Source organism: Zerene cesonia, unplaced genomic scaffold (genome assembly GCF_012273895.1).
Source record: "Zerene cesonia ecotype Mississippi unplaced genomic scaffold, Zerene_cesonia_1.1 Zces_u007, whole genome shotgun sequence".
Taxonomy (NCBI): Eukaryota; Metazoa; Arthropoda; class Insecta; order Lepidoptera; family Pieridae; genus Zerene; species Zerene cesonia.
Genome location: NW_024045137.1, coordinates 146,015 through 168,917, shown reverse-complemented (window position 1 = coordinate 168,917; position 22,903 = coordinate 146,015). Strand labels below are relative to the sequence as shown.

The 22,903-nt window shown below is 36.9% G+C and overlaps 3 protein-coding genes across 3 annotated transcripts in view; 2 read left to right on the top strand and 1 right to left on the bottom strand.

Moving 5' to 3' along the window:
- The window catches only part of LOC119839000 (pre-mRNA-splicing factor ATP-dependent RNA helicase DHX15), a 10,630-nt gene extending 6,694 nt beyond the window's left edge, over positions 1–3,936 (bottom strand). The window contains exons 1-3 of the mRNA XM_038365169.1: positions 3,789–3,936; positions 1,027–1,157; positions 3–402 (exon numbers count right to left, since the gene is read on the bottom strand). Of these exons, the coding sequence (XP_038221097.1) occupies positions 3–402; positions 1,027–1,157; positions 3,789–3,838 (581 nt within the window). The 5' untranslated portion in view covers positions 3,839–3,936. The remainder of the gene's footprint in view (positions 1–2; positions 403–1,026; positions 1,158–3,788) is intronic.
- Positions 3,937–4,992: 1,056 nt separating this feature from the next.
- Positions 4,993–16,230, top strand: LOC119839030 (suppressor of cytokine signaling 4-like). Its single transcript, XM_038365200.1, has 12 exons — positions 4,993–5,280; positions 7,060–7,133; positions 7,704–7,800; positions 8,246–8,347; positions 9,009–9,079; positions 9,968–10,037; positions 10,723–10,798; positions 11,407–11,502; positions 12,566–12,680; positions 13,960–14,138; positions 14,632–14,749; positions 14,915–16,230. Exons 2-12 carry the CDS (start codon positions 7,109–7,111, stop codon positions 15,019–15,021), a joined length of 1,056 nt encoding a protein of 351 aa, XP_038221128.1. The 5' UTR covers positions 4,993–5,280; positions 7,060–7,108; the 3' UTR covers positions 15,022–16,230.
- Positions 16,231–18,850: 2,620 nt separating this feature from the next.
- LOC119839051 (insulin-degrading enzyme) overlaps positions 18,851–22,903 on the top strand; it is a 29,019-nt gene continuing 24,966 nt past the window's right edge. Inside the window, exons 1-5 of the mRNA XM_038365225.1 lie at positions 18,851–19,148; positions 20,890–21,105; positions 21,675–21,763; positions 22,364–22,449; positions 22,798–22,901. Of these exons, the coding sequence (XP_038221153.1) occupies positions 20,912–21,105; positions 21,675–21,763; positions 22,364–22,449; positions 22,798–22,901 (473 nt within the window). The 5' untranslated portion in view covers positions 18,851–19,148; positions 20,890–20,911. The remainder of the gene's footprint in view (positions 19,149–20,889; positions 21,106–21,674; positions 21,764–22,363; positions 22,450–22,797; positions 22,902–22,903) is intronic.

The following is a 22,903-nucleotide window of genomic DNA, read 5'->3' as shown; positions in this document are numbered from 1 at the left end:
ACTGTTCCAGCATCGGGTCCGACATGGCCTCTCTCAGCAACATACCGTCCGTCATGTACTTCAGCACGGTCTGCGGGCCGGAGCAGTCCTCGAAACGGATGCTGTAGCCGACCTGCTGTCCCAGCGCCACGTCCATCTCCTCGGCCACGCGCTGGGCTACGGACATGGCGGCCACCCGGCGCGGCTGCGTGCAGGCCACGCCCTTGGACCTGCCGGGCGGGGCGGAGGCGAACTCGACGCACCACTGCGGTATCTGCGTGGTCTTGCCCGAGCCGGTCTCGCCGACGAGCACGACGCACTGGTGCGTGCTCAGCTGCCGCATGAAGTCGTTCTTGTACTCCCACACGGGCAGGCCGAGCCGCCGCCGCAGCAGCTCGTGGTACCGCGGCGAGTGCGGCAGACCTGCAACGTTTCAGTGTCACGCTATTACTAAAATATATCATATTTTATAGTCAATCTATCATTAAACCGTTGTATACTAAACAACCATCTAAAATATAATTAATAAAAATAAAAGATATACCTACAGAATTGAACAGCAACATATGGCATGGCATTTATGAATTAATATTATCACTTTTCTTCAATCTGGTTATCTGCCAAATAACCAATATACTTAAACTATTATAAATGTTTATGTATGAGCAAATAGTGGAGAATTAGCCTATTTAGCAGATAGGACTAAGAATCTCTGTATCAAATTTCATACAGATACAAAACGCTATTTTCCCATGAAAGAGTAACAATCATCCATCCCCTCCCCCATCCATACTTTTAAAGTTTCGCATTTATAACATTGGTAGGATATGTATTATCCATATATTATTAACGCCCTAGTATTGTTATAAATGCGAAAGTAGCTCTACCTGGCTGTCTCTTATGTACACCTAGACCATGGAAACAATTTAGATGGAATTTAGGAGAAAAATTTTTGCTCCAGTAACACAGGACAAGGGATCCTTTTTATTGCAGAAATACATTTCATATTGGTCTTGAACACATGGGTGAAAAGCTTTTATATATAACCTGTATATGGGTTAACACCAGGTGTGCTCGTAGCTGTGGGCGCCATCGCAGTTCCGAGTGTGGCCACCGAACCGTCCGATGATGATTCCCCACTACTACCCGACTTGGCTGCAGCTGCAGCCTTCTCCTCTCTATAGAATATGTTTATGTCATAGAAATACATTTCTTAATAACTCCACAAGCAACAGAAAAGATCTTTATCATTGTGTGTTTGTCAGATTTGTACCTGCTTGAATTATGATGATCAGTTTAAAAATTTTAAAAACTCACAGAAAATTGTCTATCTGGGTGGTGCTGGACTGAATAGATAGTATATTAATGTAAATTACAGATTATCCAGGAAATTCCCATGGAAAAGAAATAATTCACTGTAGTTTTAAAAAATAGGCCTATGCCACTATATGCATTACAACAATTAATTTTGTGTTTAGACAGACACAAAAATCCTATCATGACATTTGTCTGTTGCTATGTGAAAGACAAACGGACATAGTTATGCACTGATACTATGTATTTTAGTTAGAATGAGCAATAAAGATGTCTTTTAATTTCTTGCTTAATAGTAAGGTTTAGATTATAATCAAGTGTACATGTATTACTAGAGGTTTGCCCCGGATTCATCTGTGGTATATATATAGCCTTCCGCAATAAATGGGCTATCTAACACTGAAAGAATTTTTCAAATCAGACCAGTAATTCCTGAAATTAGTGTGTTCAAACAAACAAACTTTTCAGCTTTATAATATTAGTAAAGATTTATTTAACTAATATTACAAATAACAGTATTATAATGAACTAGCAGTCCGCTGGCTTCACCCATGGTACATTTATAATCTATGCTTTAACATAATTTATTTCATTTTATATTGCAACAATCCATACTTTTTGCTCCCTCTCCTCTTTTAAAATGTTTCTCTATTTTATTTTGTATGATAGTCTCGAAGACATCGCTTCATACCAAAAGGACTGCCATTTGTGCATATTTTCTCTTTGGCTTATATTTTGTCTATGTTTTTAAGTAAATTTCATGTGCAATAAAGAATTTTCTATCTGTCTCTCTATCTATGAACAAACCCTACATGATGGTTGTTTAAAAATGAGTTGTTACCTTTGCAATGTAACAACTATGTAGTATGGGTACGTCGAAATCATTTAAAGTATAATGTAATGAGTTTATTTTATTTTATTCAAACTTCATCATCAGCCCATATATGTTCCCACTGCTGGAACACAGGCCTCCTATGAGGGTTCAGGCCATAATCCACCACGCTGGCCAAGTGCGGGTTGGCAGATGTCACATGTCGTCGAACTTTTAATTCTTGGACATGCCGGTTTCCTCACGATGTTTTCCTTCACCGTTTAAGCAGTGGTGATGTTATCCACATGCGCAGATAAATTGAAAAATCAATTTATTTCTTGCACGCTCGCCCGGTCTCGGACCCCGACTTATCGATTTTGAAGTCCGAGGTTCTCACCACTGAGCCACCACTGCTTATTCAAACTTACATCAAATTTAATTACAAATGTTTCTTATTTGAATGAATATATATAAAATCACATTATAATCTGTTTGTTTTTGTCACCATAGTCAAATTTAAACATTAATCTATTAAAATTCACATCTATATAAATAGTAAAATGTCACCATATGTGTTGGTAAGTGTAAAACTCGAAAATGCCTTGTTCAATTATGCTGATTTTACTTTTAACATTTTTGTTTAAGCACAAGGAAGTTGTGGTTATATCAGAGAACAACGAATCATGGATGAAGCCAAGGCGGACCGATAATCTATATATTTATAAAAGAAAGCGGTGTTTGTTACACTATTTATATCTCCAGAACGCATTAACTGATTTGGCTGAAAATCTGTGCAGAGAAAGCTTAGAATCAGGAGAAGGACATAGGAAGATTTATATCCCGGAAATTAAACGGGAATGGGAACATGCGAGGAAAACCCCGGGCCTATCTTTCTTGTATGCTACGCTACGCGGGCAAAGCCGCGAGCGGAAAGTTAGTTTATAATATTCATAATGTTTATGCACATAAATGTACTGTATATATATTCTCGGTATGTGAATAAACAAATTTAACACTTGTATGATTATTGGATTGTAATTTTAATCTTGTTTAATTATTTTCATTCCTCATTAAATAAGTTTATATATCTTGTTTTACCTTCAAACCAAGGAGATACGATATGCTCAATATACGCATGCAAAATCAGCTTTAGTTATCAGATATCAAACCTCTTTATTTCTTAAATAAACATAAAAAATCAACTACGCTTGTTCGGTATTTGAATTTATTGGATTTCGTACAATAAACACATGAGAAATATTAGGTTAAAAGGTACAGCACGTTTCGTAAATAACTAATCACTAATTAGATATATTACACATAGTCTACAAGCTAGGTAAACCAATGATAAAATAGCTAATTCGTAAAATATGTTTTAATATTATAAAATAAACTAATTTAGTAAGAAATTAAAATCTGTGGCGGCATCCAGGCATGATAAATTGCGGGTTATTTATTATTTATCATTGATTTTACAAATAGTCAATTGTACGGCGATATATCACATGGTACCTTTTTTAGATTCGAAATTTACATTTAAATAGCAACCATTTCGATCTATCTTCTATACTTCTTTGTTATATTTGAAATGGAAATACACGCTGTTCTACCGGAAAACAATGATCTTCCTCCGAAGCATGCATTCAAACTTTAGTTTTTAACCAAACATTTGTTATTCACTTACCGTTTTTTCTTTATAAAAGGGTCCATTACTTCAATCCTCCGTTTGGACATTTTATAATGCACACATAAAACACTGAAATTAAACACACGAGAAAATTCCACGAATTTTCAATAATATACGATAACTTACAAGATGGCGTCGACAAAAACCATAGATTGACAACTGATTTCTGCTATAGACTATTTTATCCTTCGTAGATAGTTTATAGATACGAGTAATTATACAACTATGATTAATGCTACTAACTCTATTATGTACCAACCTTATTGTTCAGAAAATAGCTGCGTGATAGCTGCAGCACACGTCCTAAGCACACACCATTTGTTTCAAGGAAAAGTGAAAACTCAAAGCGTTGTACAATATAATTGTTCAAAACTGAATGCAACGAATTAGTAATAGACGTGGGTAGGTAAAAATAATGCATATTTATTTTTATTGCCTGTCAAGCTGGATTTTTGAAGAAATGAATTTAATGCATTATCCAAAAGTATTTTATTTTGTTAAGTGTATTCTTATACTAATATAATAAATTAATGTATAGAGGGCACGCCATGAACCAATCTTCAATTGCCTAAACTTGTATTGTAAATATTGTTGAGGAATATTCCATATTAAAAGAAAATATATTATAATGAAACTACTGATTCAAGTTCAGCATTCATTATGTGAGTTGAGTATGATGTTTGTTTGTTTATTTCAAGCAAGGGTATCGAAAATAAAGAGAGCAATTACTACATAATAGAGTTACATTTTCTATTAATTACCAAAAAACTTTAGTCGAAAAATTAATAATGGTGAATATGGTGTGAACCGTCTACACACATCTTGTGTAGTAGATATGTATGTAGTATAGTGTGTAGAGATGTAATACTCATATTATTACAATGGATCACTTCATGTCTTCAGATATTATAATTAATTTTAAGTGATTGGCTGTGAAAGGATAGCTCGTGAATTTTTTCTTTAATATTGTCGTTAGGGGTTTTTTCATGGGAAGTACTAATTTATTATAATAAGAGGTGCCCTGTTGCATGTATATTAATCTACTCTTTGCCCTAGTGCATCGTGCCTAGTATATACTCAATGCGCATACTTGCGTTAACTTTTTAAGTTAACTTTCTGTAAAACCATTATACCATAATATAGTTTCTACAATATTAGCAGAATATTACGTACTCTGTGGTCTATGTGTAAAACGAAACTTCAAAAATCCGAAGACAGAAAAAACAAAATGTCACACCGACAAAGTAATTGCGTATTTTGGTTGTGTGATTTATAAAAAAAAAAACAATTATTTGAGTGTAAATAAATTATTTTAAATGTTGTTTTTAAGTTGTGTAAATAACATGCAATGTGGTGTGTGGAAATGAAGTTTTAATGTGCAGTGAACTTTTAAATTACAGTGAAAGTTTATATTTAGCCGAGTATCGAAATAAATAAAAGTGATAAATGCGAAAACGACACTAATTAATAAAATATAACTTTATTAGACGTGAGTAGCTTTTTCGAATCGTAAAATTTAGTAAATCTAGAAATTAGATCATGCATGGAACTTTTTCAAGATGGCGGACGTATAATTCGATTTGTTTATTTTTTCTACTTTAATAAAAACACCCCCGTGCTTGGTAGCAACATCCATTAGTGATATTTATTTTTTCTATACAAAATCATGCATTAAAGCAGGTTATTAATAAATTAACCGATGGCGAACAAACATTTTTGTTTACAAAAGGTTATTGAACTTGTCAAAACCTGTCGAAGTATTCTGAATATAAATTTCCTGCGAGGCTCACGACTGATAAATGAAAAAAATACGGTAAATTGTTGTACAGATAAGGAATTATCTACGATTCATTCATTGTTAAGTAAATTGTATTGTCTTTGCTATCGCCGTGTCCAATCGACTTTTATTATTATTAATTTTGCAACTCCCAAATTAATATACTAATTGTTGCTTGCTTTGTTTTTAATTAACTGTCTTTAATTCAAGTTTTACATATCTTATTATTTGCTTGAACACACTTTACTTCTTTTTCAAGCAATTTACAAAGAAGTGAGCAGGCTTTCCATTAATATAATATTGATTTTGGGTTTGTTGCCTTAGAACTTCCGCCTGAGTGAACCAATTTTTGTGAGATTTCGTTATTAGAAATGTGTGTGAAATTTAGTCTTGTACTGAAAATTTGTTAGTTGAAAGGCAGTTTAGTTTTTGATATAAAAATTAGTCATTTTATATTTATAGTATAGTCCCCGTCTAGTCAGCTGTTCTTGGCCGATTGTTTTCTTTGCATTAAGCTTACACACAGTATATATGCTCTCCATACATTAAAGTTGACCTTTACAGATCTAGGGAGTGAATTCATTCATTCATCATTTTTGAGGGTTCTAATTTGCTAAAATATAGTAGTAAGGTGTAGTTTAAAAGGAAAGTCTCATGTGCTCTAGTGGGGTATGGGGCAGATGATATACATCTGTTTCACTGATCGATTTTCTTAATGGACTAGTAGATGGTCAGCGTTCTGTGTCCTGCCAGAGTGAGACATTTTTTGTGAGTCCTCACTGGGAATCGAACTCAGGACCCTCGGTTCTGGCCTCATGTGTTGTACCAAGGAGGTGGTCAACCTAGTCTACCTCTGTATCAATTATCATCGAAAAATCTCCAATATCTCTTATAGATAAGGCATGAAAGTGCTACATACAGGGTTACCTTTCAAGTTATTACTTTAGTAGGGCAGGGTATTAGTAGAAATTAGTTATTATAATAGAATTGAAGTGCTTGTCACAGGAAAAAACTTACAAACTTAAATAATTTGAGTGTCATCAATTAGCTACAGTTTCAATTAATGAAACATTGTCTCATTGTAGCGCATTAATTGATGCAAACAGTTTGTGACTCATGGTACAATGTGAGTAATTCATGCGTCTTTACTTGTTGCTGTTTGTTCATTTATATTCCAATCATGTGTGTGTGCAAGTGATTCAACTTTTCTGTAATTTTTCTTGAAATAAGGAATTTTGTGGCTTAGTATTGTGAGAGGTGAAGGCGAAGGTGAAATTTTAGATGTTCGATATGAACACTAATAATATGCAGCCCAAGTGATTTTGTTTTTTTGTTTGTGTGAATGCACTAATCTCAATTGAAACAAATGTTATATAGGCGCTTATACACTTGGTTTCAGTAAAAGCATGAGTTATGGTATATTAAGTAAAAAGACAAGAAAAAGAGTTGGTTTCCATTTTTTCTTTGTAAATTTGTAATTTTTCATTTTAGATGGTAGTTTGCTGGACAAACTGCTCATAGTAACTGGATTGCAGATAGAATGGGGCAGCAGACATCAAGGAAGAGTGAGTGTATACACTTATAAGTAATGTTATAACTTATGTAATAGATTTTAAAATACATATGACTTGTAAGTGATGATAGTCAACATAATCTGTATTTGATTTAGTCTTTGCATCAATAAAGATTATAACTGTTGATTGAAACAATTGTACAAAGAAAATGTCTATCCAGCGAAGTAGGGATAGATTTATTAATAATGTAATTAAGCCTAGATTGTTTAGACTCTAGATAGACAGACAGTTTCCTTTTCTTCGCCTGTCCCAGTCCATTCCTTCTTTCCAGTCATAATCCCTTCCTTTTCCCTTACCTCATAAAAGCGGACAGCGCATTCGCAAGGCAAGGATTGATGACTGGATAGAAGGTACGACTGGATGGAATGAAGGACGTACTGGGAAGGGGAATGGGCCTCCGGCTCCCTCACTCACTGCATGAAATTAACTATTTCACGCCGGTTTTCTGTGGGCGTGCGATACTTGTGCGAGCTGGCCCAATTCGTGCCGAAGCGTGCTCGACTCTCACATTAGTACTGTACGATGCACTTACTAATAAATTAGTTATGTTACGGTGTTCAGGTGGCGAGTGCACGTGCGGCTGCGGCGCGTGGGAGCGACGCCGCTACGTGGAGTCGCCGAGCAGTGTGCACCGCTACGTCAGCGCTGTTACTGACAGGTGATGATACATTTTATTACGACCCGCTAAAATTGGTTTAAAAACAATTGATTTAGCTATATAACTTAACTTTCATTTACACTGATGGTGTTTTCGTAAATACATGAGAGGAAAGCTGACTTGGTTACTGACTTACTTATTAAAGCGAAAGTTATTGACATTAAACATTTTGAGTTGTATTTGATATTTGCTTTTTGGTGTGAAAAAAAACGTAGTAAGAATGTACGAGTGTGTGTGTACTACTCGTTCACACAAAAACAGCTGATCGGATCTGTATAAAAGTTGGTATGGACATAGGTTATAATTTGCATTCTCCATTACCAAATTTCACTCAGATCCGATCAGCTGTTTTCGCGTGAACGAGCGCAAAACACACATCCACGGACCGTACATTGTTAGCAACGCCCAGTGCGCTGATGTAACGTTGTGATGCGCGTGCGCACAGGTGGAGCGGGCGGCAGTGCTCGTGCCGGCGGCGGCGCTGGCGGCGCGCCGCCTGCGTGTGCACCGCCTACCGACGCGTCAGCGACGCGTGCAACGACGAGCGGTGAGTGCGCAGGGGGAGGGGAGGGGGGGGGGCGCCTTTAGTACATTCTAGCTTTAGCTCACGGCTTCGCTCGCGTTAAATTCGGAGTAGTTTAATAGGTGTTATTATTCATATAATAACTCTATCTTTAAAAGCAAACAACCATCTACTTCGTAGTTTGCGTAGTTTTAAAGATTGAAGCATACATAGGGACAGGGACAGAAAGTGACTCTGTTTTATGCTGAGATTTGCGATAAAGAGATTTTCGCGTTCGCCCTACGATTATTACAGAAAAAGAAGTGTGAGAGACAAATTTAGAAAAGTAATTGGTGATTAATTGTTGTTGTTGATTTTTCTGTCTAATGTTACTCTAATCATCATCATCATCAGCCCATACATATTCCCACAGCTGGGACACACGCCCCCTATGAGGGTTCAGGCCATAATCCACCACGCTGACCAAGTGCGGGTTGGCAGATGTCACACCCCTTTGATTCTTGGACATGCCGGTTACCAATACCACTAGTGATGCTATTCTATTGTGTTGTGTTTGATGATAATGTTGAACGATACATGTATAAATGTTAATTGTTTTTTTCCCTTTCACACGCAAGATGGCCGACGTGTGTGTATAAATTGATATTAAATTTTATTAATTGGTGTGTGTGTGTGTGCGTTCCAGGCTGGCCGCCGTGTGGACGCTGGGCGCGCGCGACCTGCGCCGCGAGTTGGAGTCTATTGTCATAAATACTGGTGATTTTTTGCAAATTTCTTATGATTATTTGGCATTTTTCACAGATAATTACTATCTTGCTATTTTAGATTTTTCGTGGTCGTTTTTTTCTTCTTCACATTTCATATAGATCCAATCGTTATGACGCTTCTAAATAGTAATAAACATAATTAAAAGATTAACTATAGTACACACTCCTTTAGACAAGATTTTGACTGTAAACAGACAGATTCAATTTAAACTTTATACAATACTAGCTGCGCCCCGCGGTTTCACCCGCGTAAGGCCATATCCCGTAGGAATATCGGGATAAAAAGTTGCCTATATGTTATTCCAGTTGGCCAGCTGTTCTACGTACCAAATTTCATTGCAATCGGTTCAGTAGTTTTTGTGTGAAAGAGCAACAAACACACAGTAGGTAAGGTAGTAGATAGTTAGTAGGATAGGATAGTAGGATAATAATTTCATGAGTTTATCTTGTCTTATCCTCATTAAGAAATATAAATTACTAGCTGCGCCCCGCGGTTTCACCCGCGTAAGGCCATATCCCGTAGGAATAACGGGATAAAAAGTTGCCTATATGTTATTCCAGTTGGCCAGCTGTTCTACGTACCAAATTTCATTGCAATCGCTTCAGTAGTTTTAGTTACAACCAACAAACACACACAAATCCTTACAAACTTTCTTTTTTTTGTAATATTAGTAGGATTCGTAGGATAGTAGGAGTAGGATAGGATAATAATTTCATGAGTTTATCTTGTCTTATCCTCATTAAGAGATATAAATTATTTCCTTACGTAAACTCTGTATAATGCAAGTGAGCCAATTTATTTAATTCTATCATTAAAGTAGATTCTTTTTATTTACCGTATATATTATATATTAAAAAATGACAATAACATTTCCAGAAGGCGATACAAATATAGAGGACGTGGAACCGACGGCCGAGGTGTACGTGCTGTCCGTCGCACCGCGCACGTGAGTATATATGCAAATATGCAAATCACATTTACAATTACCCGACAGGACCGGCGTGAAAAAGTAGCATGCACGCTACTGTGTTTCGTTCGATGAGTGCGGGAGTAGCTAGGAGCTTCATATCCTTTTCTTCACCCTTCCGATTCCATTTCTTCTGTCTAATCGTCATCCCCTCAAGCGGGCAGCCCATTCACAGAGACGCTACCTCTGTTCTGTTCACAGGCTTAACATTAGGTGAACCACCAGCTCAAGAATAGATACTCAAAATATGTAGATAGTAGATAGTCAGATCTATAGAATATATAAGAATGAAAAATTATATAGCTAGCCAATTGTCAGGCACCAGCGTTAAAAAAAAAGTATCATCAAAATCGGTTCACTCAATGAAAAGTTCTGAGGTAACAAACACAGAAACAAATATAATAAAATTGACACAAGAGAGAGTATAATATGACCACAGATTAAGAACAATATTAAGACATAGACTTCACCTAGTGAGCTAATAAGATAGCTTTATGACAATCTACATTGTTAGGTCTATATACTAGTTCTAATAAAATCTAATTAAAAGCTCCGCTCCCAAATAAGTTGAAATCTCGCTATTGAAATTCTGAAATTGCAACAAAAAGAGACAAAAACAGAGTTTGTTTGTTTGTTTAATTTTTTGTTCTACGCTCAATTCCAGCGAAGGCGATCTGCCCCCGGAGGCGAGGGGCAACGAGCTGGTGCAGAGCGGCGACGGTTCCATCAGGCGGTTTCAGGTTCGATTGCATGTCATTACTTGTAATTATGTGTTGGGAAAAAGACAGATTAAAATAAGAAGCTATTTTTCTGACAAAACAAGTTTTTTTTTGTAATTTATCAATTCTCTTATATATAATTTTCTTGCTAAATTTAACTATTTTTATATATCTTTCAACATTGATAAATTATCAATTCTCTTATATATAATTTTCTTGCTAAATTTAACTATTTTTATATATCTTTCAACAAATATATAAAATCAATAGTATGATACAAAAATTTGCATAAAGGTGCTATGGTAACTTGCTTGTGTCGTCACATGGTAGTGAGGACATAATAAAACCCTTATATATTATTTTTCTTAGTATAATTATCGATTTAATAGTTATTTTTCATAATTATGTTCCATGTGGTGTGCTGAGGGGATTACTTTCTGCACCACGCTGATACATTGCAATCTTAATGTTTTAATTTACTTTCTTTTTTTTTTTGCTCTCCATATGAAATAGTTTGTGTATAAATACTTCTTTGTCCTTTTTCTTTCTTTACAATGAATCTAAATTCCTTATGAAGGTTGAATAGCGTTAGCTAGGTAGCGTATAAACAGTGTTCGTGTTTGTGGCAGGTGGTGTGCGGCGGCGAGTTGCGCGCGCTGCTGCTGCGCGCGCCCTCGCTGCAGCACGCGCTGCCGCCCGCCGCGCACACCAAGGTGCACACGCAGGTACGTGCCTACGTGTGGGGGCGGGTGCAGGTGCGGGCAGATAGTGCGAGTGTGGGCAGATAGTGCGAGTGTGGGCAGATAGTGCGAGTGTGGGCAGATAGTGTGAGTGGGGGCTGGTGTGTTAGTGTGAGTGGGGGCTGGTGTGTTAGTGTGAGTGGGGGCTGGTGTGTTAGTGTGAGTGGGGGCTGGTGTGTTAGTGTGGGCAGGCAGTGTGAGTGCGGGCTGGTGTGTGAGTGTGGGTAGGCTAAATGAGTGCGGGCAATTATGTTAGTGGGTGGTTATGTAATTATAGGCAGATAAGGTAGTGTGGACAGTTATGTTTGTGTGGGGAGTTACTTGTATGTAAATATAGGTTAACTTTGTGGTATGATTTCATTTATAGAAGCCATATTTAGACAGAGAAATGTAATAAGCACTAAAGCTGTTTGCGTGCAGGTAAATTTTGGTTTAGAACAGGCAACATTTTTAGAAATAATTCTGAAGTTTAAGTTGTATGTTTGTTTCGGTTGTATGTAGTATGGACAGAATTTGCTGTATGAGAAATATGTATAGAATTGTAAAATCATATTAAATCTACTTACTATGAAGCTTCTAAAATAATTTGAATAAATAGATGTATGAGTTTGAGATGGAACCTATTTTCAATCGACCTAAAAAAGGAGGAAGATGTCAACTAATGGATCTTAAATATTAAATTATTCATACATATATTGCCATTTCCATAAGTTTTATTCAAAACTAGCTTTTGCCCGCGGCTTCGCACGCGTTAAATTCGGAGTAATTTAATAGACATAAAACCTTCCTCTCTTGAATCGCTCTATGTATTAAAAAAAAAACCCTCATCAAAATCTTTGAAACTGATTTAAGCATACATAGAGACAAAGCGACAGATAAAGCGACAGATACAGCGACTTTGTTATGTACTATTTAGTGACAATAGACATATAAAATACATTTCTTTTTTGTATTTATTAATATCAGGAGTTATCAGTTGTGTAGCGAATAAAGAAAAAAAAATACCACTGTGTTTCAAAGTACATAGCATATGTTATGCCGAGCGCAGGTGGACTACAAGCACTGCCTCGTGCCGGACCTGCAGGAGATCACCGCGTGCTCGTTCTACTGGGGCAAGATGGACCGCTACGAGGCTGAGCGGCTGCTGGACAACAAGCCCGAAGGTGAGCTGCTCTCGTCATCATTATTATCATCATATTTTAATAGTATTTTCTTGTGTTTGATATTACGCGAGTATACATTTAGAAATTAAACTTTTTAACGGTTTTTAAACGCGATTTATTCATTATATTATTAATCCGACGTTTCGTTCGTTTTTAATTTCTAAATCATATTTTAAGCTCGCTCGCATTTCCAGCTTTAAATTGACCGCCTCAGAGCGAGCCAACGCTGTATGCGTGCCAGCTGGTGCCTGTCCCCCACGGGCGTGTGCTTTGAACTCAGCCCACAATGGGCGCCACTTATGACAACTTCTGTTATCGGAAATTTTGAAAGAATAGAAAAAATTTGATCACGAGGCAGGATTCGAACCTGCGTATCTTGCCTAACCGTAGCAACGCCTAGCCTCTCGGCCACCCGTGATCCTGCCACAGTAATCGAATTTCTTCTACTCTTTCGGTTTCATGTGCCTAAGGGGCACCCCACGCCATCTATTGAGATGATTAAGAACCATCACAACCAATACGAAACATTATTTCAATGATTACAATATTGTATCGATGGAACGCGGCCTTTGTTAAATTTAATTTTTAGTTTTATAGCATTGAGAGGCTAGGCGTTGCTACGATTAGGCAAGAAACGCAGGTTCGAATCCTGCCTCGTGATCAAATTTTTTCTATTCTTTCAAAATTTCTCATTTATAAAGCATTTCAATGCTATAAAACTAAAAATTAAACTTCTGTTATCGTCTATAATTAAGCTAATCTTTTTAATTTTTAGCTTTATAGCATTGAAATTCTTTATAAATGAGAAATTTAGAAAGAATAGAAAAAAATCGATCACGGGGCGGGATTCGAACCCGCATTTCTTGCCGAACCGTAGCGACGCCTAGCCTCTCGGTCGCCCTTGATCCCGCCACAGTAATCGAATCTCTTTTACTAATCTTGTAATTTGATGAGAAATTAATTTATTATTATTGTTTGTGTGTGAAACGAAGATCGCGCATCACCAACAGATTAAATATATTATTTGTTATCTGTGGTTGTAAACGTATAGCTCGCGCTTTACTTTTTCTGCCCTTTCAATATGGCTGTCGATTGTGAAACAATATACGATGTAAATTAATATGTAACTGCGTTTTAATTCTCTGCCCAACATTATTATTTTTATAAGATTTTTTTTGGGACGTCACATTGGGACGTCAAAAAAACAAAAAGTCGTGCACCAAGTGCTTGGTGTAATGTGACGTGTGGTGTGACGTGGTGTGTGGTGTGTGGTGCGCAGGCACGTTCCTGCTGCGCGACTCGGCGCAGGAGGAGCACCTGTTCTCGGTGTCGTTCCGCAAGTACGGGCGCTCGCTGCACGCGCGCATCGAGCACTACCAGCACCGCTTCAGCTTCGACTGCCACGACCCGGCCGTCTTCGCCGCGCCCACCGTCACCGGCCTCATCGAGCACTACAAGGTATACCGGCTTCCTAGTAGAATATATTATATACTAGCTCAAACTCCGTATCCCGTAGGAATATCGGGATAAAAAGTTGCCTATATGTTATTCCAGTTGTCCAGCTGTCTACTTGGCAAATTTCATTGCAATCGGTTCAGTAGTTTGCGTGAGTAGTTTGTGTGAAAGAGCAACAAACACACACATACATCCTTACAAACTTTCGCATTTATAATATTAACCACGCGCTCTACTAGACTTTCATCATATAGAGTAATGAAGGATGTACGGGCTGATAATACATACACTCTTGGTAGATACTGATACTCGTATATTGTATGTGATGATATAATGATTAATGATATGATGATAAACACCCCGAGCGCCTTACACGAGTCGCTATTGCAGACTGACTTGGTAAATCAAAAACGAAGGCGGTCGTGTAAAGCGCTGAATCAGGATGTACTACCAGACTAGCCCGTACATGGAATATGATGCGAGGTTGCGCCCGCAGGACCCCGCGTGCGTGATGTTCTTCGAGCCGATGCTGACGGCGCCGCTGCCGCGCGCCGCGCCCTTCTCGCTGCAGCAGCTCGCGCGCGCCGTCATCGTCTCGCACACCAACTACGACGGTGAGCACACACACACACGCACACGCACACTCACGAACACGTGCACGCACACGTAGTTACGCAGGCAATTTATGCCGACACTGACACTCACAGAAATCAAATCTGCATATTATGTCATTAGAAATGATTAAAAACACTAATATCCATCTTCCCCCCCCCCCGCAGGTGTGGAGCAGCTGCCGCTGCCGGGGCGGCTGCGCGCCTACCTGAAGGAGTACCACTACCGGCAGCGCGTGCGCGTGCGCCGCCTCGAGCGCGACCTCTACCACTGACACAGCGACCGCGCGTGACCACACGTGACCACACGTGACCACACGTGACCACACGTGACCACACGTGACCGCACGTGACCGCACGTGACCGCACGTCGCTGACACGGCACTAATTGAAGCTGTAAAACTGGCGAACGAATAGTTTCAACAGTTTTAAAGCGTTAGACGGTAGCAAAAGCGAGGTAAACTTGTAAGAAATGTCCTAACTTCACTAAAACTGTATATTAGAGCACACGAAAAGAACTGGTATCGGTGATCACCACAAGACTGCCTGTTAACCACGCAACGGAATTGACTATAACTGACTAAATCATATATCTCTATCTATGGTCACTCGATTTCTTATATTGTACTGTCCCACACTATCTTAAGCTCACCTCTGGAACGGTGCGTCGTTCCTCTCACAGTTGCCATGGCAACCGTTGTTAACTACCATTGTTACCGACTGCCATGCACCAATACTAGGTTCACTACAGTATTGTAGTAGACTACATTGACCTCACTACTTACTTGCTGACTACTTAATACGGTCCCCAGCTTCGTTTCTACTAATACACGCAAATAGAATATCACATTAAAAACTATTGATTTAAATATGGCAACCGAGCTATGGTAACCTGTAAGGAAAACCAGTTGATCTATGTATAAACTATCGAGTAGTGATACTGCTACTACTTTGCGTGATACTAAACTATAATGTCGTGTTATTGTTACTCTGTGCATATTTTAATTGAATTCTACTAAATGGTAGAATGGTAGAAATTTTGAATTTTTGTTGGGAGTCCATATGAATTCTTTATTTTTCTCTCAAGGTACACTCGTAGTGTATCTCTGCATTTTGAATACTTCTTTGATGTTATGCAAAGTGTTTTAATGTTAGCGGCACTAAGTGTCAAGTGTTTTAGTGCAACTTTAGTGTTTTAGTGTAACTTAAAGTTGCGTCTAGTTTCACCGAGTGTTCGGATTCATTTTAAGCGACCTGAATTCTGACCATTTTATTGTTTGCTTGTTTATAATTTTTGCCCAACATAAAAGAATGATGCCAAAAGTTAACTACTTGTTGTTACGATTGTTTAGTGTAAATGAACACTTTAAACTCTATAGTGCAACACCAAACGACTTTTAGTGCCACTGAAATTGAGACAAGTGTTTTTCCCTAGACTAGTGTTAGCGTACAGTGTATTTATATATGAAATTATTTATAGGCAATAAGGTGCAGTGCGGTGCGATATGATTGGTGCAGTCTAATTGAGTGTTTTTTGTAGTTTTTGAGTTTCGGTAAAAAATTTGTGGGACATCACTACATAGTACGAAACATAGTCGCTTTCCGCCGTCTGTGTGTGTATGTATGTTTAGATCTTTAAAGTTACGCAATAGATTTTGAAGGTTTTTTTTTTAAATAGATTGTAGTTTGATTTAAAAGGATGTTTATGTGTATAATAAGATCTATTAAACTACTACGAATTTAACGTGTGCAAAGCCGCGGGCAGAAGCTAGTTTATTATGCGTAAATCGCGTTTTAAATCGGTTATTTTAACGGACAAGAGACTTTTGTCTCTAATTTCTAAATGTACATAATAACACTGGCGAAAAATCAAAATCACGTGTAAAAATTAAATTGCCAGTTGTAGCTCAAATTTGCGGAATTAAAAAAATTGCCATGTGTTAGTGGTTTTTTTGTTTCAAATATGATATTTAAACTAATTAATTATTAAATTACTTGGGACGGGATACAGTGATTTAGATATAAGTGTTGGTTTATTGCAGTTGTATGTTGTACATAAAACCATTAATGAAATGCTGTCAAATTAATATAAATGTGTTTAAAAAAAGAAACACGTAATTTTTTTTATTTTCGCTGCGTCAATTATAACGTAACGCACTGGAATATTTGTTAATATGTTGTAAATATATTATTAAGGTCAATTACGTGGACTGTTTATAAAAAAATATATAAAAAAAAGCAATAAGAAAAAATAAACAAGCTATATGAATTAAATCACGCAAATCATATAAAATTATGTTTCATCATTTTAGTTATATGACTTTTTTTTTATAAACAGCCCAAGTAGCTATAGTATTGTATATTTTTTTTGTAATTAAAAAAAACGAATCGTAAAAATAAATCTTGTTATTGGGTATTTTTTTTTATTTGCTCGTAATTAAAAGGTCTAATATGTTTTATAATTATGGCGTGTGGAATGGTGGTTTTAAAATCATGATATCTGATACAGCAGATAATAAATTGTAAAATACAATAAAAAGAAGCCGAACAACTTGGGAAAAGTATATCTTTCTCGCTCACACAGTGTTGTTATGTGAAATACATTGTAAGGTCAACAAAAGAAAATGTTTCGTATAATTCGAAAGATTTATATGCCAACCGTTCATTATCATCGTCTAAAAGAATAGAAATGCCGAATTTTTGTCGAACAAAGGAATAAAAAGAAAATTCGTGAATAACGATTTTTATAGTTGTAAATATATTATTTAAATTTAAATTTGGAAAGGTTATATAAACTGAAATTTCTAACTATTGAACTTGAAATTTATTGTCGTGTTGTATCTCCGTCTCTTTTTCACCTATTGTTATTCACTCGCGCGAAAGAGAGACGGACGTACCGTGTCGTGATTCTGCCGCCATTAAAGTCGAGTCGAACGGTGTATGTAATTAATTACAACTATGTATAGATTACTGTATTTTAATATTAATAACTTGCATTAACGTGTAATCGGCGCGAAGCGTACAAATTTTATTGAATAATAGATTTATTTTAAAGATTTTCGTGTTTTATTTTTTTTCCTTTCATGCAAGAAGGATGGACATTGGACATATAAAAATATAATTAGTTTAACATGGGCCTGTGTGAGGCAGTGCAGTTCAGCAACGGATGATCGGATTTAGTCCAGATATTGTTTATTGTTGTTTTATTATAAACAAAATAAACAAGTAAAAATAGAAGGATTTTATTTACGATGATTATGTATGACGGAGATGTTAGTAGATTTTTTTACTTGAGAGATTGTTTTTTGTTGTGTCTAGTGAATTTCCAGGTTGTATGGGATGGCGGTAAATATTAAGAATGTTAGCATGGAATAGGAGGAAACCATAGTAATGGATGGTTATTTATAGTTACGAAACTCGTGAAGGAAATAATGAAATTTAAATGGAACTAAATTACGATTGAAACTGATTTTTTATTTTCCTCAATAATATAAAGAAAAATTATATAATTCGCTGAAATCAGTTTAGTGCAAAAGTATCAAATATACAATATATTAAACTATATAAATTGGTCAAATCACCAAAAACAGTTTAGCCATGGCACCATGGTTGCCATTACTGCGTAATTTACTTGAAAAGTAAGAAACAAACTTTTTTAATGTTTCTGCTCTACTTAAATATAATTTAGTACTAACAACAGTAATATAATTTAAAAAAAATTCGAAATGTTATATTTTCAAAGTTATGGGTGACTTATGATAACACCTATCATAACATGATTATTTTACTATTATCATATTTTGTGTTATTTTTGGGCCAAAATCTATAATATAATTAAAATTAGCGCAACTGCGCTGTGTAGAATTTTTTTTTAAAGACTTTGGGTTAAACAGGTTATATATACAATTTAAGATAAGACTTTAAAGCCTTCAATAACCAGTATTTTAATTTTATAAATTGATGAACGATTAGAAAATGTATAGCGAACACGTTTTTTAAGTCCCGTAGTCAAACCATGGAAACTAAAAAAAAAAAAATAGCAAACGTAAAAAACCATAATGTCAAGTCATTCTTATTGACATTTGACATATGTACAAACGACGTACGTCGATGTGACAGTGTTTCGATTCGAAGTCAATACAAGTGATCAAAGAATATTGAATTGATTATTAATTATTGATATAATTTTTCATTCAAGCTGGCATCGCGAAGATTGTTCCTTGTTGGTTTCCACAGTTATTCGCCAACGCTACTCTACCGTGCTTTTTCCAATAGGTTATATCTTTTTACCTTATTATTACGTCTGTTTTGACTAACTTAACCACTATTTTGTGGGTTAGATTATTTGTGTGTGAACGTGAGTTTGTCAACTTGCTACGCGAACCTCGCGAACTGTTGGACGGTAAATTTTTCATTTATTATTTCGCATTGTTACATATAACCGACTGCGCAGTTTAAATCTCAATTGCATCATTAAGAACATCATTTTTTTTCAGAATTGAGAATATAATGTGCTATAATTTAGAGATAACAAAAAATATATGATTTACCTCAAATTGTTGAGTTTGTTTCAATCAGGGAAATTTAAAATAACATGAATAAATAGCCTTTTGTAGTTTCATCCATACTCATAGCAAAGGGCTGTTGAACAACAGTTCACATAATTGTAATATGTATTAAATAATTTGGACTTAACTCATAAGCCACAGTAACTTGAAAATAAAGCTACACTCAGCTTATCTACTCCTTCACATTTGTAATGCATTGGCGTCTGTTTTGAGAGTTTTGCTTAATAAGTAAATATGTGTGAGTATAAGTATAAATTCAATTTCAATTATAGAGATTCTTATAATGTTGCATGAATTTAGGTTTGGTATTATGCATTATGTGATTATTTATAGGAAAATGTTTATTTGTTTATGTGTTTGTCACAATTAAGTGTCAGTTATTATATTGTTCAACCAAATGAATTAATTGAATACCGATTGAAAAACCTTTGATTGTAATTTTACTATCTTTGAAAATGGATATGAAAATATTTATTTTAGAGTCTAGAGTTCCTTCCCCTAAAGGACTTGGTGCCTTTTTTAGAGGAACAGGACCCCTTCGCGCTAAACTTATGTGTTAACCGCTGAACCAAGGAGGTTGTAACTCAATAGTAACTCTTTTAATTTTTTTTTAATAGTCATCATATCATAGTCAGCAATGGAGCTGATGGGTTGCTTGATGGTAAGCTCTACCACCGCCCATGAACATTTGGAGAGACATAAAGTCCATTGCAGACCTTACGCCTCTACAAATGGATTATCGACTATAAATTTGGAAATGATTAATGAGAGGAATAAAGGAAAGGACTGGGAAGGGAAGGAAAAGGATATGGGCCTACGGGCTGATATGGATATATAAATTTACGAATCCAAACAATGCACTTTATGTACATTTATGTGTATTCATTTAGTGGTGATTAACCTTGAGCCAGATGTGTCGATAACAATAATTATGTTTGAATTTGTTTTGTTTTGTTTTATTTTAATGTATGTTAGGAAGAATAAAGATAATGTTGTTTAGTATAATTAGCATATATGCTATTTATTTAGTTAGATACTAGCATTTCGCCCCGGCTTTGCCCGTGATACATATATGGCCTATGTCACTCAGCTATGTCCAGTAGTTTTTGAGTTTAATCATTACACACAAAAAAATAAAAGAACAAATGAACAAACAGAAATACAAATTCTGCCTCATTATTAAAATTAGTGTTGACTAGTTGTATCCCGCTGCGCCACTCGCGTGGTGTCTAGGTGCAAGGCCAAAAATCCAGACAATTATCTATCTCTGTACTAATTTTCATACAGAAATGATAGCGAAGTTCACGTGAAAGCGTATCAGCAAGTCATACATCCATCCATACTTACAAACATATGCGTTTATAATGTTAGTAGGTTTTAAAAAAACACACCAATCAAACATATCAAGACGTAAGATTTTTTTTGTGTTACAATTTAACTCCAAGTATTTGATCGATTTTAATAATTTTTTTGGATCATTTAAATTATGTTATCTTTACAGAGTAATGTGGTATAAATCATTTTTGATAATCCGGGTCGAGCCGCGAGTATTAAATAATTTCATCTCGTGCGCAGTCGTTCGCTGCAGCACAGCAGCATGCCGGCGGGCGGATGCGCGCGGTCGCCGGGCGCGGCGCCCCCCGCCCCCGCGAGCCCCGCCACCGCCGGGGCCCCCGCAGCCCCCGGAGCCCCCGGGGCCCCAGTGACACCCTCGAACCCCGCAGCCAGCGCCGCGGTGGTCAAGCGGTACGATGATATCATCAAGAGCCCGGAGGACAGGCGCGTCTACAGGTAAGCTATGAGGTCTACATTATATTGTATCTAATAAATTGAATAACATTACATACACATACACATTAAGTGTACACACACATGTAAAATAAGTCTGTTTTTTACACGCACACACACGTATTCACGCACACCGACATATGTATATGGTACACATACGTGTATGTTTTTTCTTGACACTCCTAAATATCCTCCATCTTATTGCAATGCTGCTTATGTAGATTACAATTGGCCCAATTTTATACGATTGCTCCAGAGAACATATGATTTTCGGGTATGATTATGTATCATTATTCATGGGCACGCCTGATGTTTTAATCTTTGATAAATTTCTTCCTAAGAGATATCATTGGATAACTTTTTTTGTTGTTGATTAATATAAACACATCAGATTATTGTGTTGTCACTGATCCGCGATAAGTGTACAGAGTTTGAATTCAATCTGTTCGTTTGATGTGGGTCAAAATCGAGTCTTAAGGGGTCGGTTACACACAAACACATTAGGGGTGAAGTTGATAAAATCGTGTGGATGGTGGATCTTAATTCAATTATCGTTTGCCCTGCTCTTTCAGAGGCCTCCAGCTGGCTAACAATCTCAAAGTGTTGCTGGTCAGTGACCCCAGCACTGACAAGTCGGCCGCCGCTATGGACGTTAACGTCGGTATGTGACTGTATATCACACTGTATTATAATGCGAAAGTTTGCTTGTTTGTATGTCTGTTCGTGATTCACGCTGAAACTACTGAACGGATTTCGGTGAAATTTGGTATACAGACAGGGCATGAGCTGACTTAGGTGATAGGATACTCTTTGTCCCGATAAATGCTCCCTTGGGATAAAATAGAAATAGACCGTCACAAAATCAATTCTAAATGTCCTAATTCTACGCGGGCAAAGCCGCGGGTGGAAGCTAGTATTTATATAAACAGCAAAAAGTTCTTCTATATATATATATTTTTTAATTTCTCGATAGCTGTATTCGTTTCACTTGATTGGTGTGGCGTGTGGCGACCATACAGAGACTAAAATAAGAATTCATAAATAATTCCTTTTTTCTAAAAAGGTCACTGGAAGGTACCACTGCAGATTCTAAAATGACCAATATCACAAAATGGCAACAATTTCCTATCAAACACAAATAAAAACACCGTTAAGAAACAAAAAAAAAATGACATCCGAATAGAGAACCTCCGTCGTATTTTGAGAACCTCTTTAAAATCAAGGGTTCTCAATCCGTAGCGTACGTTTTTCATGCCCCCAGGTTACCTGAGCGACCCGGACGAGTTGCCCGGGCTGGCGCACTTCTGCGAGCACATGCTGTTCCTCGGCACCGAGAAGTATCCAGAGGTGATGTTTTATTAGATTTTTAATAAGCCACAGCCACATACAGATTCGAATAATCCTATCCTACTAATATTATAAATGCGAAAGTTTGTAAGTATAGTAAGAGATACTGAACCGATTGCAATGAAATCTGGTAGGTAGACAGCTGGACAACTCGAATAACATATAAGAAACTTTTTATCCCTATATTCCTACGGGATACGGACTTACGCGGGTGAACCGCGGGGCGCAGCTAGTAAAGATATCAGAGGAAGACAAAGTGGTCGATAGAAATGAACTATGAGCTGAAGAAATGAACGATGACGAATGAAAACGTGATGATATAATATATGTACAAATCGCACGCAACAGGAGAACGAGTACAACAAGTTCCTGTCCGAGCACGGCGGCTCCTCCAACGCCTCCACCTCCTCCGACCACACCACGTTCTACTTCGACGTGCTGCCGCAGCACCTGC

Bases quoted from the DNA above. Each gene is read 5' to 3' on its own strand.
- LOC119839030 (XM_038365200.1), top strand. From the start codon at position 7,109: ATGGGGCAGCAGACATCAAGGAAGA. The intron at 10,038-10,722 runs GTGAGTATATAT...GCTCAATTCCAG, and splicing joins CTGTCCGTCGCACCGCGCAC to CGAAGGCGATCTGCCCCCGG. The intron at 14,139-14,631 runs GTATACCGGCTT...TTGCGCCCGCAG, and splicing joins GCCTCATCGAGCACTACAAG to GACCCCGCGTGCGTGATGTT.